The following is a 15,828-nucleotide window of genomic DNA, read 5'->3' as shown; positions in this document are numbered from 1 at the left end:
CCTCCACCAGGGACCGCACAGTCTGAACTCCTCAGATCAGTATTTCTGAGCGAGCTCCTTTGTTGATGCTTAAAGCCTCGAGGCTATCATAGCCTCCTGAAACCAACAGGAGAAAAGTGTCCACTCCACAGAGCCTCCACACTTACTCCAGACTCCGATGCCGGTAGAAAACAGAACGGCTGTGCTGGACCTCCTGCTGAAGAGGGCTCCCCGCCGGCTGCTGGAGATGTTGTCCCATCCGCCCTCCAGGAGCGCACCCTCCACGAGGGCTGCTGCAACTGTAGGCATGTGTCGTGCCGATGGTTCTGCAGCTCCAAGGTATAAATCCAACGGGAGGCAGGAACTTTGTCGTGGGGTCGAGCAGGCAAGGACCAAACTGCACCAGCCACCACACTGCCGCTCCGATCAGCTGCTTTTTGACTGCCCCACATTGGGCACCACTCTTCAGCAGCTGCCTGTGTGGCCTGGCTCAGCCAGCCCTGGCACCACGACAACACTGGGGGTTCTTGGCTGACCAAGAGCAGGGATGCGGCGAAGGCAGGAGATAAGAGAAGGGACTCTTCAGAGAAAGGGCTACAGAGTTTATTGATTCAGGTGGATCCTCACCCCAGGGCTCTGTGTCAGAAGAGACTCTGAGGATCTGAGGGGAGCAATTCATAAAGGGGGGTGGGTCTCAGGAATGGGGTACAGCGACAAACCAACAACAGAAAAGTAAGGAGTGACTCTTAACATAACATACAGGTGCAATATCAAATCATAACCAACTGGGAGGGACCCCCTTGATTCTGCCCAATCACTTGACACCTCTCTTGGAATTTTCTGGACACAGGGAGAGGCTCCAGAGTGACTGACAGGACCAGAGGGTTATGTGTCAAACTAATGATTGACACTTAATGAATATTTGACAAACAACTTGGGGATGAACCAAGGGAAAGGAACAGGAGGGGGGCACAAAGAACAAACCGTTTTACATTAAACTTTCTGGAAATAACTCATATAACAGAACAAGCAAAGTAAAATCCAAAACATGCACCACCACACATTTGTCAGTAACACTGGTATTAGGTAAAAATTATAAACATTTTTTTTTTTTAATTACAGAAAAATGTACTGCATGGAGAGGTTTGTTTTCTAAATATCTCATGAAAATTGAAGTCAAAAGGGTTCTTGACTCTAGTCTTGACCCATAGCTCATTTCGTGCACTACAATACGCAAACAAAATAAATATAGGACTCACATTTTGCATCTGTGATCTCGCAATAATATTTACCTATCTTTTGCTTACAACAAAATAACAGAAAAACTTTGTTACAACTAGTAAGGTAAACTTTAAAGATGATTTTGTTACAGATGGTTTTTTGTTTGGAAAAAGGAACCTTACATCCAGATTTCCTCTCTGAAGATTTTTTGACAGAAAGGTTTTTTAAAGGAAATTCTGCATTTAAATTATACCCCTCAGAATCTTCCAACACACTGCTCTAAGACTGAGGCTTAGCTCAAACTAATTTAAAAAATAATGTTAAAAAGATAGGCACATACCACCTTCTAAAAAGTGTGGGGTTTTACAGCTCAATTATGAGTACCTGAAACACTGGCAAACACCTTAATGCTCAATGGCTTGCATCTGGTATTTGGCATTCACCCTTGATGGCCTGACTATGAAGACAAATTTACACTTGTTTTGGTTTTTTTCCCCCAGAGTAATATAACTCCAGTTCAAAATGAGACAGAACAGTAACTGTATAAGCACAGTTAAATAGCTTATTACTCACAACACCATCTAATGTAAAAACTGTGAGAAAACTGTCATATGATTAATTCTTTCACATTATATTGTGTTCCTTACTTTAACCTTTCTTTTCTAAAGGGAAGAACAAATATTTCCTGAGCTTCTGGGAAACCTAGGCACTATATTTTTTTGAGGAAGATTCAATTTAGCCTCAAATAAGACTGTTTTCATTTTCTTATATACCTAATGTACCATACTGCTGCACTTGAGAGACTGCCAGATGACTAAAGGTTTTTTTCAACAAAATGATCACCGTATTTACACATATCATGACTGCTTGCATGCACTCAGGAATATGTGGTTCCAAAAAGGACCCACATGTATTCATTTATGGTACACAGATTGAGTACTTATATGTGCATGCACCTTATTCATTAGATACACATCATCTGTTAGACACCCTGACCATACAGCTGTAGCTGGATTGAAATTTTTGTCCAAGTCATCTGTATACAGAGATGTTACACTTGGATGTTGTCCAGGATTTCCTTGGACATTTAAAATCAGAGGATGGACAAACCAAGCAAAATATAACCCACCAGAGCAGAACAAGCAATACTTGCATTTAACTTTTTTAGCATAGCTGGACAATGTATTAAATAAAAACATACATTTCTTTTATTTAAAATGAAAATATCTTTTTTTTTATTATATATGGAGTAAGCAGATTTTGCTGCCATGAGATTTCATACAATCATTTAAAATTACAAGATCTACGCATCACAGTATTCTAATATGTTAGCAATACAGTAATCCAGGCTACCTTAAACAAAAAACAGGAATTGATAGTCATACAACACTATTTCCAATAAACAGCTCGGAAGAAAAATATTACCTGATATGGGTATCGATAAAGTAATCTCAAACTTTTAAAAACAAATAAATTACTAAACTCTTAATCCAGGCAAGGAACAAGACACAACTGGCCAAAACTGCTTTTCACTCCTTACTTGCACTGTTCACTGTGTTTTGGCCCTAGTTATATTCCACTGACTATTTTGGATATTGGTTCCATCTACTCTGAGCATACTTCAGGTATGCTGAGTAACTTGAACGCTGTTTTTGAACATTCCTGCTTGAGGAATATCATCAACACCAGCGCAGAGCAGGTATGGCTTTGTCTAACTGCGTCTTGTACCCTCCAAAGACACAGTCTGTAGATTCTCCAGGTAACTTCTACCAATGCTGCAGCACCTTTTTAGTCCAGTTGTTTTGGTTTTTTTTTTTCTAGTGTGCATCTCACAAGCTGATTTGTGGATGACTTTTGTGTAGAAATTCTAGAAATTAGAATTTTTTCCCTGTTTCAACATCTTTCCAAATGGCTATTAATTTGTGCCTCATTCTATCAGAGCTCCTATTTCTGTAGTATCTAACATAAGACTTCTTTACTATCACATTTCAAGTATAAAGACTTAGCAGGTCCTTCAGCCTTCAATGGCCTCCAAGAAATTTGCATAGCTTTCACAGAATCCTACCAATGCAGAATATCATAAAGAAAACTGAAGACAAGACATACATAATGACCTATTAGGCAAAAGTATTCAGGGACAATTGAGGCTGTATTTCTTGATACATTTTCACATCTGCAAAGAAATACAGAATTCCCTACTGAAGAGAAATGTGCTCAAAGTACTGAGAATGCTTACAACCACTCCCCTCATAATCTGCTTTGTTTCTTTGCAAAGAAGTTTCCACACATTCAGGCATGTTGATACTTGCTAGATAAACTGAAAAATATTTTATGAACAGTCCCAATGACTGTACTGAAATAAACCTTGTTGATTATGACAATCTCTAATGCTGTCTATTTTCAGCTAGATTGTCTTTTTCATAATTCAACAGCAACATCCTAACCATGAATCTCTAGGCATGGGTAGCAGTTCCACTGCTTTTTATACTGACCATTCCAATGTGTCTCATTAGGCTCTTCTACTCTTTCTTTCTTTATGTCCTCCAAGATTTGATTCATAACTATTCTGATAAATTGAAGAAACTGATTGGAAAGAAGAAAAAAGGAAAACAGAGCAAAATGCACAAAGTATATGTAAATGGTCATACTTAGTCAAGTCTTACAATTTGCTGCTGATATACTAGAGAACAACATCTCAGCTGACATTTAAAAAAGCCTCATTAGGTCATAGTACTTGAATACTAAACCTGAGCTAGTCTCACACAAACACTAACACAAAATATGACCAGTAGTACTGTGCATAGGACAGATGAAGTAATTTTTTTAACTCCTCTCTATACAGCCTTCATAAGACTACTGGTGTCCAGTCTGGGGGATCATGCTTCAGAAAATACCTAAACATACCAGAGGCAGTTCATAGGGAAAAACAAAACAAAACAAAACAAACAAACAAACAAACAAACAAAAAAAAAAAAAAAAAAAAAAAAGAAAGTCCAAACCCGCAATTTATATTTTTTAATCTGAGACTAAAGATAAGATGAAAATGAGGAGAAACAAGAGACAGGTGTTCACTGTTCTTCATATTGAATAAATTAACAGGTAATGCCTTTAGATTCCATTAACAAGGATTCAAAATTATGTTGTGGATTAAGGGCATCCCCAGGATGATAGCAAACACTGGAATTGGTGGTCTGGACACACTGATGGTGTTTTAAGAACAACTTAGATAGGAGCCTTCCCAGGAGTGACATAGGGATAGCAGGTCTTAACTTGGGACAGGGAGTGAACTCAATCTGAACTTAAATCTTTTTATTTTGCAATGAAAGTTTTCCCTACTGTTTCATCTCTAATTTTTTATCCTTTGCTGTGTTATACATAATGTTGAAGGTCCTAATTACTGAGAACTCTGAATCCCCTCTAAGGTTTAATGTACTCTTCAGAGCAGGAACATGTCTATTCCACATCATCAGTACCGCCAGCATTAAAAAGTAATCAGTAACTTTATAGTACACTACTTTCTCTTTCTCTCCCCAATCTGCCCTTCAGCAGTTAGAGAAAAACACAGTTCAGACTTTCTCACAACGAGTCTCTATTAGAGACAGCTTGATCTTCAAATATTTGCTTTACTGCATCTGTATATATGAGCAATTATCACAGTACAGTAAAAGATCCTTTGTGGGGTTCTTTTTTCTTTTTATGAAAAATTTGATCATAATAAAAGCATATGGTTTTTCAAGTATATTCCACTCACATCAGTTGTGCATTTGCTTATTTAATATAAGGCACTCCTCCCTGAATATTACTGAGAAACCTGGTATTCAGAACTTTTATCACTCAGGAGTGTCCCCTCTCACTCTGGATTTGTTGCACCAAGTGGTATGACAGAGTTCGGCCACAGAGTTTTTGAAGATTTTTCAAATCTTAAAAAAACCTCACAAGCTATAGTTCTGGTTCATTGCTTATTACTTCCACTGTCATTATCAGGTAACAGCAAACTGGAGTAAGCACACGTGTGTTGGCAATCTGCCAGAGGCAAGTCTCTGATAAGAGCTAAGATATCATAATATGGAAGAAATTACTAAGCAAGGATTCATTTTTTAGTGTTGAGGCTTTAGGCCTCAATTTATTTGAATGTAAGTTTCTTTTGCACTAAGTGACTAGACAGATTTATTTAAATCAGAAAGCTCTGCACACCTTGGGAGTGGAGCCAGATTTAACTACAAGAGAGACTGAGCCCGAGGACCAAGCAACTGCTGTCTAGTTCTTACACCGCTGACGTAAAGACAGGAACCTCTGGCAATGAATAAACAAAACAGTCAGTGGTAGCATTTATCTCCTAAACAGGCGGTTAAACCTGATAGACTGAAAATCTAAGCACTCAAAAGAAAGCAGATTTTATTTATTCAAATATCTAAAAGTCAGCTTCTCACCTACTAAACCCAGCACTTCTGCTGAACTGTGTATAGTTACACGGGAATTATTCAATTATTCGTAAGTCTGCCTCAAAATGAGGACTAAATTAGCAAATACATTTTTAGTGCAATGGAAAGCCTCCAAAAACAAGATGAGGGGTGGGCAGTCACTCTTCCTAGTGATTCCAATCCTCCAGTGCATGCTCAGTTAGTGCATACCTACACAAGAACAATCCTCAGGGTACCGAAAACCTCACACAGGTTGCTGCACTCAAGAAAAGAGCCTGAATAGACACATGATGCCTCTCCCAGCCCTCTCAGTTCCAGCTCTACTCATAGTCCAGGCAGGTGAAATGGCTCCTATTCTGTTATGGTTGGATAAATGAGATGCTGTTATATTGTCACAGGTTGTACCTGGTGTAAGGGTTGTGGGAGAGGCTCTGCAAAGCAGTGGCAAGTGCATTCAGGTGCTCAACAGTGAAGAATAGCAGCAATCACTGTTTCACAGGTATAGGGCCTAACAGACTGAATAATCACTCTTATATTAAAATTAAATCTGACTTCTTTTCCACATGTGCCTTGAATTTTATGTTAAATACTACATGAACATTAGTTAATGGTGCCTCCCAGAAATACAGCCATTTAAAATGTCTTCCTTTCTATGCATCTTAGCACATACTATAAATTTTCATTTACTGGAGCCAATTAAACCCACAGAGTCTAGCAGAAGTCATACAGCAATCTCACTTTTTTTGGCAGGATCTGTGTGCCCAAACAGCTATGGCAGTCTTGAGCCATTTCACCATTAACTACTCTTTCTTATCACTGATTTCTTGAAAGTATTGCAACAATACCTAAAACTTATTTCTTGCACCTCATAAAGATCAAGTATTCAAAGGTGATTAATTTGCTTCATATGCTTCTCAATCTGAAATGTACATTAGTATCTACCTTCTACACAAATATTCACTAAAAGAAACCACTCTACTCTGTGTATTCTCCCTTTAGCTCATGTGAATATTCAGCTGTTACGAAGTTATTGTATTATTAATTTTATTAAAACATGAAAATAGACCTTTGTCTAGACATGTTACTTTGAACTCTCACCCCAGGATCTTCTCCTTTGGTTGTGTACTTAGAACCACAGAGTCCATTTTAGCTTTATGAAAACATTAGTTCACCAGACTGAAACCTAACTGGATTCTAACTGGGTAGTAAAAAGATTTTTTCATAGGTATGTTGACAGTTTGTGCCTGCCATGCAAGATAACTTGTGGCAAATGCCACTTTAACCTTCCTGAGGGCACTCAACTTGCCCCAAAGCTCTGCCAGCACAGGCCCAAGGAAGGCAAGGGGTAACCCAGCTTGCTGGTTTTTTGCACAGTATTAGGTCATTTTGTCAGAATTAGTAGAAATGAGACATGGGCAAGGCCCATTTGGAATTAGATCTGGACAAGGATGTCAAAAACAACAAGAAGAATGTCTCTAAATACATCAGTAACAAAAAGAAAACTAAGAAGACTCAGAAAAGGCAGAGTTACTGAATGTGACCTTTCTATTGGTCTTCACTGGCAAGACCAGCCCTCAGGAGTCTCTGACCCAGGAGACCAGGGTAAAGGAACATCAGAAGGTGGACTCTTCCTTGGTCAGGGAGGACTGGATTGGAGAACACCTAGGCAAATTCAACATACACAAGTCCACGAGCCCTGGCAGGATGCACGCAGGATGCACGCAGGATGCACGCAGGAGACAGCTGATGGACATCATAGTTGTGCTCATTAAAATCGTCTCTGAAAGGTCACGGAGATCAGGACTAGTGCCTGAGGACTGAAGAAAGCCGATGTCACCTCAGTCTTCGAACAGGGAAAGAAGAAGGATGCAGGGAACTATCAGCCAGTCAACCTCACCTCAGTCCCTGGAAGGGTGATTGAGCACCTCATTCTGAAGGCCACCTCTGTCCACAGGGAGGACAAGAAGGTGATCAGGAGCAGTCAGCATGGATTCACTAAAGGCAAATCGTGTTTGACCAACCTGATTGCCTTCCACAATAAAAGAGCTACCTGGATGGATGAGAGGAGAGCAGCAGATTGTTTGCCTCGACTTCAAGGCTTTCGACGCTGTCTCTAACAAAATCCTCACAGGCAAACTCAGGAAGAGTGGACTGAATGGGAAAGCAGGGAGGAGGATTGAGAACTGGCTGAACAGCAGATCCCAGAGTCATAACCAACGGCACAGGCTTTAGGTGGAGGCCTGTCTGTGGTGGTGACCCCCAAGGTTCAATAGTGGGCCCAGTCTTGTTTAACTTACCCATCAATGACTTGGGTGAAGGGCCAGAGGCTCCTCAGCAATGTCACTGACAACACAAAGTTGGGAGGAGTGGCTGATACCCCAGAGGGCTGTGAAGCCCTTCCGAAGAGGCTGGAGAGATAGGCAGAGAGGAACCTTTTGACATTCACCAAAGGCAAATGTCCTGCTGAGCCTGGAGAGGAAAAACCCCAGGTACCAGCACAGGCTGGGGGTGACCTGCAGCACCTCTGTCCAAATAGACCTGGGAGTCCTGGTGGACAACACACTATACATAAGCCAGCAGTGCATCCTTGCAGCCAAGGAGGCTGATGGTGACCTGGGCTGCATTTGGAAGAGCACTGCCAGCAGGCTGTAGGATGAGATCCCTCTCCTCTATTTGGACCTGGTGAAGCATCATCTGGAGTGCTGTGTCCAGTACAGGGTTGCTCAGTACAAGACTAGGAGCTCCTGGAGATGTCCAGCAGGGAGTTACTAAGTTGATCCAGAGTCTGGAGCATCTCTCCTCTGAGGGAGGGCTAAGGGAGCTAGGTATTTTCAGCTTCAAGAAGGGACAACTGAGGAATGACTTCATAAATGTCAGTAGGTGTCTGAAGGGAGAGTACCAAGGGGACAGAGCCAGGATCTTTGCAGTGGTGCCCAGCAATAGAAGAGGTAATGGGCAGAAACTGTTGCACAGGAAGTTCCACCTGAACATGATTTTTTTACTGTGCATGTGACCACACAGTGGAACAGGTTGCCCGAAGAAGTTGTGGAGTCCTCCTTGCTCGATTCAAGAAGCACAATCCTGTGCCATATACTCTAGGATAGTCCTGTCTGAGCCAGAATGTTGGACCCCCTGGTCCTTTCCAACATTATTCATTCAGTGGTTTTGTGATTTTTTTCTGTGCAGACAAAGCAGCATGGGGCGCTGCTGTTGAGAAAGGAAGCATAAACACCTACTTGTCTGCTCAAGATGTAAAGCCGCAGTTGGAAATACCAGCCAAACACTTCAGAAGTTCACAGTAGTAGAGCATTCCAGAGGCCAGCATCAGTGTTTGGACTACCGCCTGCTTTCACGAGTCGCCGGCGAGGTGCGCTGACAGAAAACAGGGCGCAGCCACCGCCACCTTCTCCGCCACAGGAGATACGCGTCTGTGTCAAACCGCGTATCTCCTGCACTCCCGTATAAAACATTAAGGACGGCTTTTGTTGGAGCCGGCGGGAGCCGGCGTCTCACGCGACAGCGTCCCGACTGAATAATTTAAAGGTCGTAAGGGATCGGCCTCACGGGGAGCGAGGGGCGGCACGGGTCACAGCCGCGGGGCCCGGACGGGCGGGCACAACCGGTTTGCGGCAGCTGCGGCTCCCGCCGGCCTCCAGCGGCGGCGCCGGGTCCGCCCCGGGGCGGGGCGGCGGGGGCGGAGCGGGCGGCCCGCCCCGCCGCCCGGGGAGTGCCTTGTGGCGGCGGGGTGAGTCGTGCTGCCCGTGCCGATGGTGCTTATGACCGAGCCGCGGTGCGATGCGGAGGAGCCGAGGGCAGCGCGGGCCGCTGGACGGCGGGAGAAGAGGGGCGCTCCGCGGCTGTGAGTAGGGGCCGTGCGCCAGGCTGCGGCCGGGCCGCCCGCGGCTAGCGCCGGGGAGCTGCGGGCGGGCGGGGGCGGCGGGGGGCCCGGGCCGTGCGGCCGCGCTGTTTGGGGCGTCGGCCTGGAAATTCCCGGGGAAGAGTCGCCGAGGGGGCTCCGCCTCAGGGGTTAAATTGAGCGCGGACACCACCCCGCCCCCCGCCTCAGCCGAGACCCGCACTCGACTTCAGGGTTGGACTCCGAAGTTATAGTTTTAGGAGCAAGACCTGTGAATGCTGATTCTAGTAATTTCACCCAACAGCCTAAAAATCTTTCTGAGCCGTGGCACTCAAATACAGTAGTTGTGCTTTATCTCTTGTGTTAATGTGCGCGGGCTTCTGTGGGAAGCTGTGATCCTTTCCTCTGGGTGCTAGGAAACCCACAATTTCGGGGAGAGTTCACAAACTCTGATACAGGCAAGAGACGTTAAAACGGGAGTTCATTCTGATGTCCCAGAAAGCGGAAGATGTCCCTTCTCAGGAAGAATGGTGGTCATTTGCCCATCTTGGCATGGTTCCCCACTGGGCTCCTTTCCCAGCATGGCAATACCCATACTCACACTTCTGCTTTTTAACCTGAGAAGTACTGTAAAAAATGAGCAGGTGAAGAGGTCGAAAATATTCTTCTTGATGAAGAGAAGGCTGTGCTGGCTGGTAAAGGCTGTCTGCTTGGCTAGCTGATGGAAGGTAAGGGAAGTCAGAGTGCCCAGAAGGGTAGGAGGACTCCCCTGAGGCTGCTGCCCTTCCCAGCCTCTGATGATGACTGGAAACATCAAGAGTTAAAAATTCATTTCCTGCTTTGGTTTCTTGCTTCCTGCAGAGATCTCAAGTTGTTTAGGTGTTTGTGCGCCATGGCAATGACCATCATGTGAAAATGTTGCTGGAATCAAACAGTTGTCTGTTTCCATACCAGACTCCCAATTCACATGAGTCTTGGCAGTCCCAAGGACAGTGTTTGGGAAGTCAAGTATCTGTAAAATAAGAAAGTAAAACGTGGGGCGTTCTCCTCAAAAGAAATTAAAAATAGTTAACTTTCTCCTAATCTGGGATGATTCCTCTTCCCAAAGAACTTTACTTCGCAAATATTTAATCTTAAAATAGCTTCCAGTAGAAAGGTAAACAAGTTAGCAGCTAGCTTTTTCTCTTGAAAGAAATTCTGAGAAAGTCTGTATTGGTTTTGGGGTTTTTCCCCCAGCTGTTATATGTGTGATCTCTAAGCAGGTGTATTCATAAAGTATGTATCACAGTGAAATCTGTTACCAGAAATAACTTGCTTGCTAGAGAGCACTGGGAATCAAAGTGTCTTCTAAGTGTCCTTTATCCTGTATGGTGTAATCACATCAGTGACTTCACACTACAGATGAAACATAATTCCCAGACCTTCTCTAGAGTCTTCTGACTTCAAGCCTTGGATCCTGATCCCTGCACAGAATTATGCCAGTGAACCTAATGAAGTTGTTCAGGTATGCAAGATCTGTATCTGATTTTTCTCCTGAAAACAGAACTAGGAGTCTAAGATAGTATATGGAGAGCTTGATCTCACAGGCATTGCACATGCATGGGTAGCTGACCATCTGTTTTTCCCCCAGGTGTTCAGTCTTTCATCAGTCAACAGTTTTAAAAGCAAGATCAGTCTTAGCCAGTGTGATAAACAAAGTCTTACTCACTATGACTCTCTAGGGTTTTTTAGCTATCAGGTTTTGCTGTTCAGTAGGTGTCATGCAGGGAAGAGCTAGGCAGTCTGTTACACTTTAAGATACAGTGTTCAGCAATAGTAACCTGACAGCAGGAGGGTGAAAAGACTGAGAGAGAGGAAAAAAAAAACCAAAAAAACAAAACTTGAAAAGCTTTGTCTTCAACTAGAATATTGTTAAAGCATTTGCTCTTCGGAAACAAAATTGGAATTTATTTTCCAGCCCCATTTTACTGAGAAACTCTCGTGTTCATTTGGTGGGGAGTTGACCTCACCAGGTATCTTAAAGCCAGGTATCTTTGGTTTGGCTAATGTGAAGTTTCAGGACAGATTATTCAGCTCAAGAGCAGAAATGTGGCTTTAATTCAGCTAGAAATGAGATTGCTACAAGCTGAATTATTGAAGCTTTGATTTTAGAAGATGTTGTATGTAAGTGTATGTGGATTTGGTGGCGTTTCATTCCCCTCATGTACTTCCAGGGAACAATATGCAACCAACAGAGCTCATGATGACCTCCATTTGAAAAAAATGCTAGCAGGGTTATAGAGGTTTATGGAATCTTTAGTGTTTTCCAAATCTCAGGGTGAGGGAGACTCATGTGTGTAAAAAGATTTATGTGTATACAGTGACCTGTACTTCCTGGAGGTATGCTTAAAATGTTGTTCAGGTTAAAGAAGAACTTTATAGCTTAATATGCTGCTGCTGCTACCACCATAAAGGCTCCCTGGGGGACAGATGCATCTGAAGGATTGAAGCTGTAAAACTATTTTATGTTATTTTGGCGTTGTTTTTTTCAGGGGTTTTTGGATTAGTTTTTTTTTAAGTGTCTCAAAATTAGAAACTTGGAAGTTTGTATTTATCCAACAGTGATTCAGAAGAATTAAGTATTTTCATACTGATTCAGAAAATGGGCTACTCTGGCATGTTTAGTGATATTTATATATTTGCAAAGTTTCCAGTAGATCTCTGTGAGTTGTAGCCCCAGAGATAATACTGTACGGAAGATGGGCACTGTTATTATGCAGACCCAAAATAGTGATATGCCACAAGTTTGTCCTTATGTGGAGTTCCTTCCAAGACAATTAAAAAATTGTGGACAGAAAAAACCTTCCAAGTGGAGCTCCCTAACCGTTACATTCTAATGTGGCCTTGGACCAAAAGGGACCAAAAAGGAATTAACCCTTGCTCTGTATTTAGAGGTTTGGGTTTTTTTTTTTTTTTTGGTGGTTTGGTTTGTTTTTTTGTTTTTGTTTTTGACTGGGAAGTTGGATGTGTTTTATTTGTGGTAGCACTGGACTTTCTATACAAGTTGTCAGCCTTGCTTCAGGGACAGCTGGTGGAACAGATGTTTGAACATTGAAAATAAGAGTGTGGCACATTAAGGAGAAACAGCACAGGAGTAATAGCAAGCACTTCATTGTCAGCATCCCTCTGCTTTTACCCATGCATGCTTCTGACAAAGTCCATGTAGCACTTTCTGGTACCACTGGCAATCCTGCTATGATTCAATCTGTCTGTATAAGTGTGATGTGATGGGCTACAGTATGGCAAGATTCTGCTAACATTAAGTGGCACATTCTGTCCTCTCGTAGTTTACAGAATCAGATAATGTCCAGTTACCTAGTGTAACTTAAAGAAATGAAGAGCCTGTGACTTAAGAGTCTGAAATATGTGGAAGGTTTTAAATTTTTAACTTTTTGGTTTGGTTTGGTTTGGTTTGGTTTTGTTTTTTAGCAAAAATGCATTGCAGGTACTGGGGAAAATATGCTACTGCAAACAGTGGAAAATGCTTGCGAGCAAAGTGCTTGTGAGCAAATTGGGCAGGGAGAATGTGATTTTTATGGTTTGTTTGTCTGGCATACTATTCTGCCGTAACAGATGTTTCTTAATAACTGTTTATCAGTTGATAAATTAAAACAAAATTAATTGACTGACTTGTGCTTAATCAAAATTCACTAATTTTTTTTAAGTCTCTTACTTGAGAAAAACACAAAATGCAGATAAACAAGGGGAAATTATTTATAACTGACTTAAAGTTTTATTTCAACCTTAATCTAGGTTAACTCCTTTCCAGTAACCAAACTACTTGGCTGGGGGGGGTGGTGGCGGGGAGAAGGGGGGGTTGGTTGTTTGGTTGTTTTGGTTGTGGTTTTGGGTTTGGTTTTGGGGTTTTTTTGTTGGTTTGTTGTTTGGTTTTTTGAGGTTTGTTTGTTTGTTTTTTGCAAAGGGGAAAAGATATAAGTATGTACTTTCTAACACATACTAAGTATCATATTTTTTAATTCTTCCGTCGTAGTTCTTTGTTACATTTACAGCGAAAGTTGTAACACGTGATCTCTAAAGAAGGAGAGGCTTGCAAATGAAACGTTTAAATTTGTGGTGTGACAGGAGTTTCCAGTCTAGATTTGAACCTTCATTTGTTCATGATGATGTTATTTGATCACTTTTGCTTTTTCCCTTTTTTCTCCCTGCCATTCCTACTTTGCTCACTTTATGTGCATGCTTAAGTTATAAAAGCAGCTTCTTAAAAATATCTTTTCCAGGTTTAAATGCATGGTGTGGATCTGAATAGTTTTTTTCTTTCCGCTTGGGTGCCACATGTGGCTAATGTATTTACTTATTATATGCAATCTGTGAGAAGTGCTTGTTAGGCAACATAATATCTACAGCTTTGGGCAGCAGGATTTGTTGCTGGTATTTGACAGGTGATGCATAAACATCCCATCACAGTATTGTCTTCTTACTTCCATCTCCATAAATGTTGTAGTCATGTTGTTAGAAGTTATGTGCTTATCTAATTAGGCCACTGCTGAGACTAGTGATCTTTATGCTTTGTACACAGGTGTTGCCACAACCACATATACCCTTTCCAATGGAACTTTTCAGACCTGTGTTACTTGAACTAAATGTCTACCTCACACTGACTGTCTTTGCTTCTGTCCTTGAAAAAATAGCACACTAAGGTTAGGGAGATTAATGAGCTCCAGAAAAAGTGGCAGGAAATAATATGTAGGCTGCAAATAGGCAGCAGACAATTTCAGCAGAACAGAGAACGTGGAGGCAGACTGAAGCCTGTGCCCTCTGTAGGTAAAAGAGGGAAACATAGTTATCTGACTATGAAACAGCTGTTCTGTACATCCCATATGCCATACCCTGGCATGTCTTCAGTTTAGCCCTCTGGCTATAGTTTCAGTTGATCTGTGAAAGACAGACCACGTAGGCAAAAGACTCTTGATGTACTTTTGTAGCTGCCATCTATGCTATGCTAGTTCAAGAAGTGCTGTTTAGATCTGTTCAGCCTTTTTCTCAACAAGTAGGAAGTTTATATTACGAAAGTCCAGTAAATAACAGAATTATATATTATTCCTATTTGGTTTTGAGAAATTTTACAATACATGTGAATGTGCTATGGCCAGCGTGCAAGAGAGTGTGTTTTCCCATGGAGGACAGCTTGTACCAATGGAAAGGCTCAGATTGAGGAAGCAGGCTTTGGGAGCTTGCAGACTCAGTGTCATGGTGACAGAAAAACAGAAGAAAAAATTGTGAAAATAGAAAATCCAGTTGTCTTTAACAGGTGTCTGGCTACAATATATCACATCTAATTCTAGTAAAACTACCTTTTTCCAAGACTCTGGAAGGAAAATGGTTTCTTATATTCAGTGTCACAGTCAAAGGCACTGTTGTGACTGGTGTTGGTTAGACCCATTGTTGGGAGCTAGTATTTCCTAGTGTGAAATAGTAGCTTTTGTATTCAATTATCCACATTGTCTGGTCTTTTCCATGAACACATGAGCAAGACACTAAGGGTAGTCATAGGCTGAAAAGATAATAATGAGAAATTCAGCATTGTCAGATCCTTGTTGAATGGTTCGCTACTGTCCTTGGTGATATGCATGATGAAATATCAAAAATGTACTTGGGTATTCCTTGGAACTTCAAATTTTATGTCCTTGATTAGTGTTGTGTTTTAAACAAGGAAAGCATGCTAAAGCACAGACGCAATGAAAAGTTTGTTTTCATGTAATTGTTTTTTATTTGGCTTTGTTGTGCACTATTTTTCCTGGGAAACCTCACAAAAACATAAATAAGGTATGTAGGAGCAGAATGTAGCACACTTTAAACAGAGAAATCAGTGATTTTGCATTATTTTTTATCAATGCCAGTTTTCAAAGACATTGCTTTATGAGAAAATCCAGCCTTCCTTCTCTTTGTATATAACCTGTCAGAAGATTCAAAACTATTTTTTCTCATGTACATTGATTGAAACACTTTTTCTGCAGCATAGTGAGTCATTATTTCTAAACGTACTATAGAACAGAAGCTGATGGTCAAGAGTTTCATGACATCTTCATTTTTTAACAACAGAAAATGAAGTAAAAGTGTTGATAAGATCATTCTCAGACCTCTGCTTTCATCTCTAACTGCATTTATAATAACTGCTATTAGTATAATTGTGTGTGTCTGATTTTTTTTTTTCATTTTGGTTTTGGGGGTTTTTTGTGGTTTGGGTTTTTTTGTTTGTTTGTTTGTTTTGTTTTGTTTTATTTTTTAAGTATTTATGAGTATTTAAGTATTATGACTCTGATGTAACTACTTAGTTTTTTCCAAAAGCACAAT

At 41.5% G+C, this 15,828-nt stretch overlaps 1 protein-coding gene across 2 annotated transcripts in view; it reads left to right on the top strand.

Annotated features, from left to right (window-relative positions):
• Positions 1-9,371: 9,371 nt before the first annotated feature.
• Positions 9,372-15,828, top strand: part of GRAMD2B (GRAM domain containing 2B) — a 30,964-nt gene continuing 24,507 nt past the window's right edge. For both annotated transcript variants that reach the window (XM_066340025.1, XM_066340024.1), the window contains exon 1: positions 9,372-9,480. In XM_066340025.1, the coding sequence (XP_066196122.1) occupies positions 9,389-9,480 (92 nt within the window). In that variant the 5' untranslated portion in view covers positions 9,372-9,388. The remainder of the gene's footprint in view (positions 9,481-15,828) is intronic.

Source organism: Sylvia atricapilla, chromosome Z, assembly GCF_009819655.1.
Source record: "Sylvia atricapilla isolate bSylAtr1 chromosome Z, bSylAtr1.pri, whole genome shotgun sequence".
NCBI classification, from domain to species: Eukaryota; Metazoa; Chordata; class Aves; order Passeriformes; family Sylviidae; genus Sylvia; species Sylvia atricapilla.
This window is presented reverse-complemented; position numbering and strand designations above follow the sequence as displayed.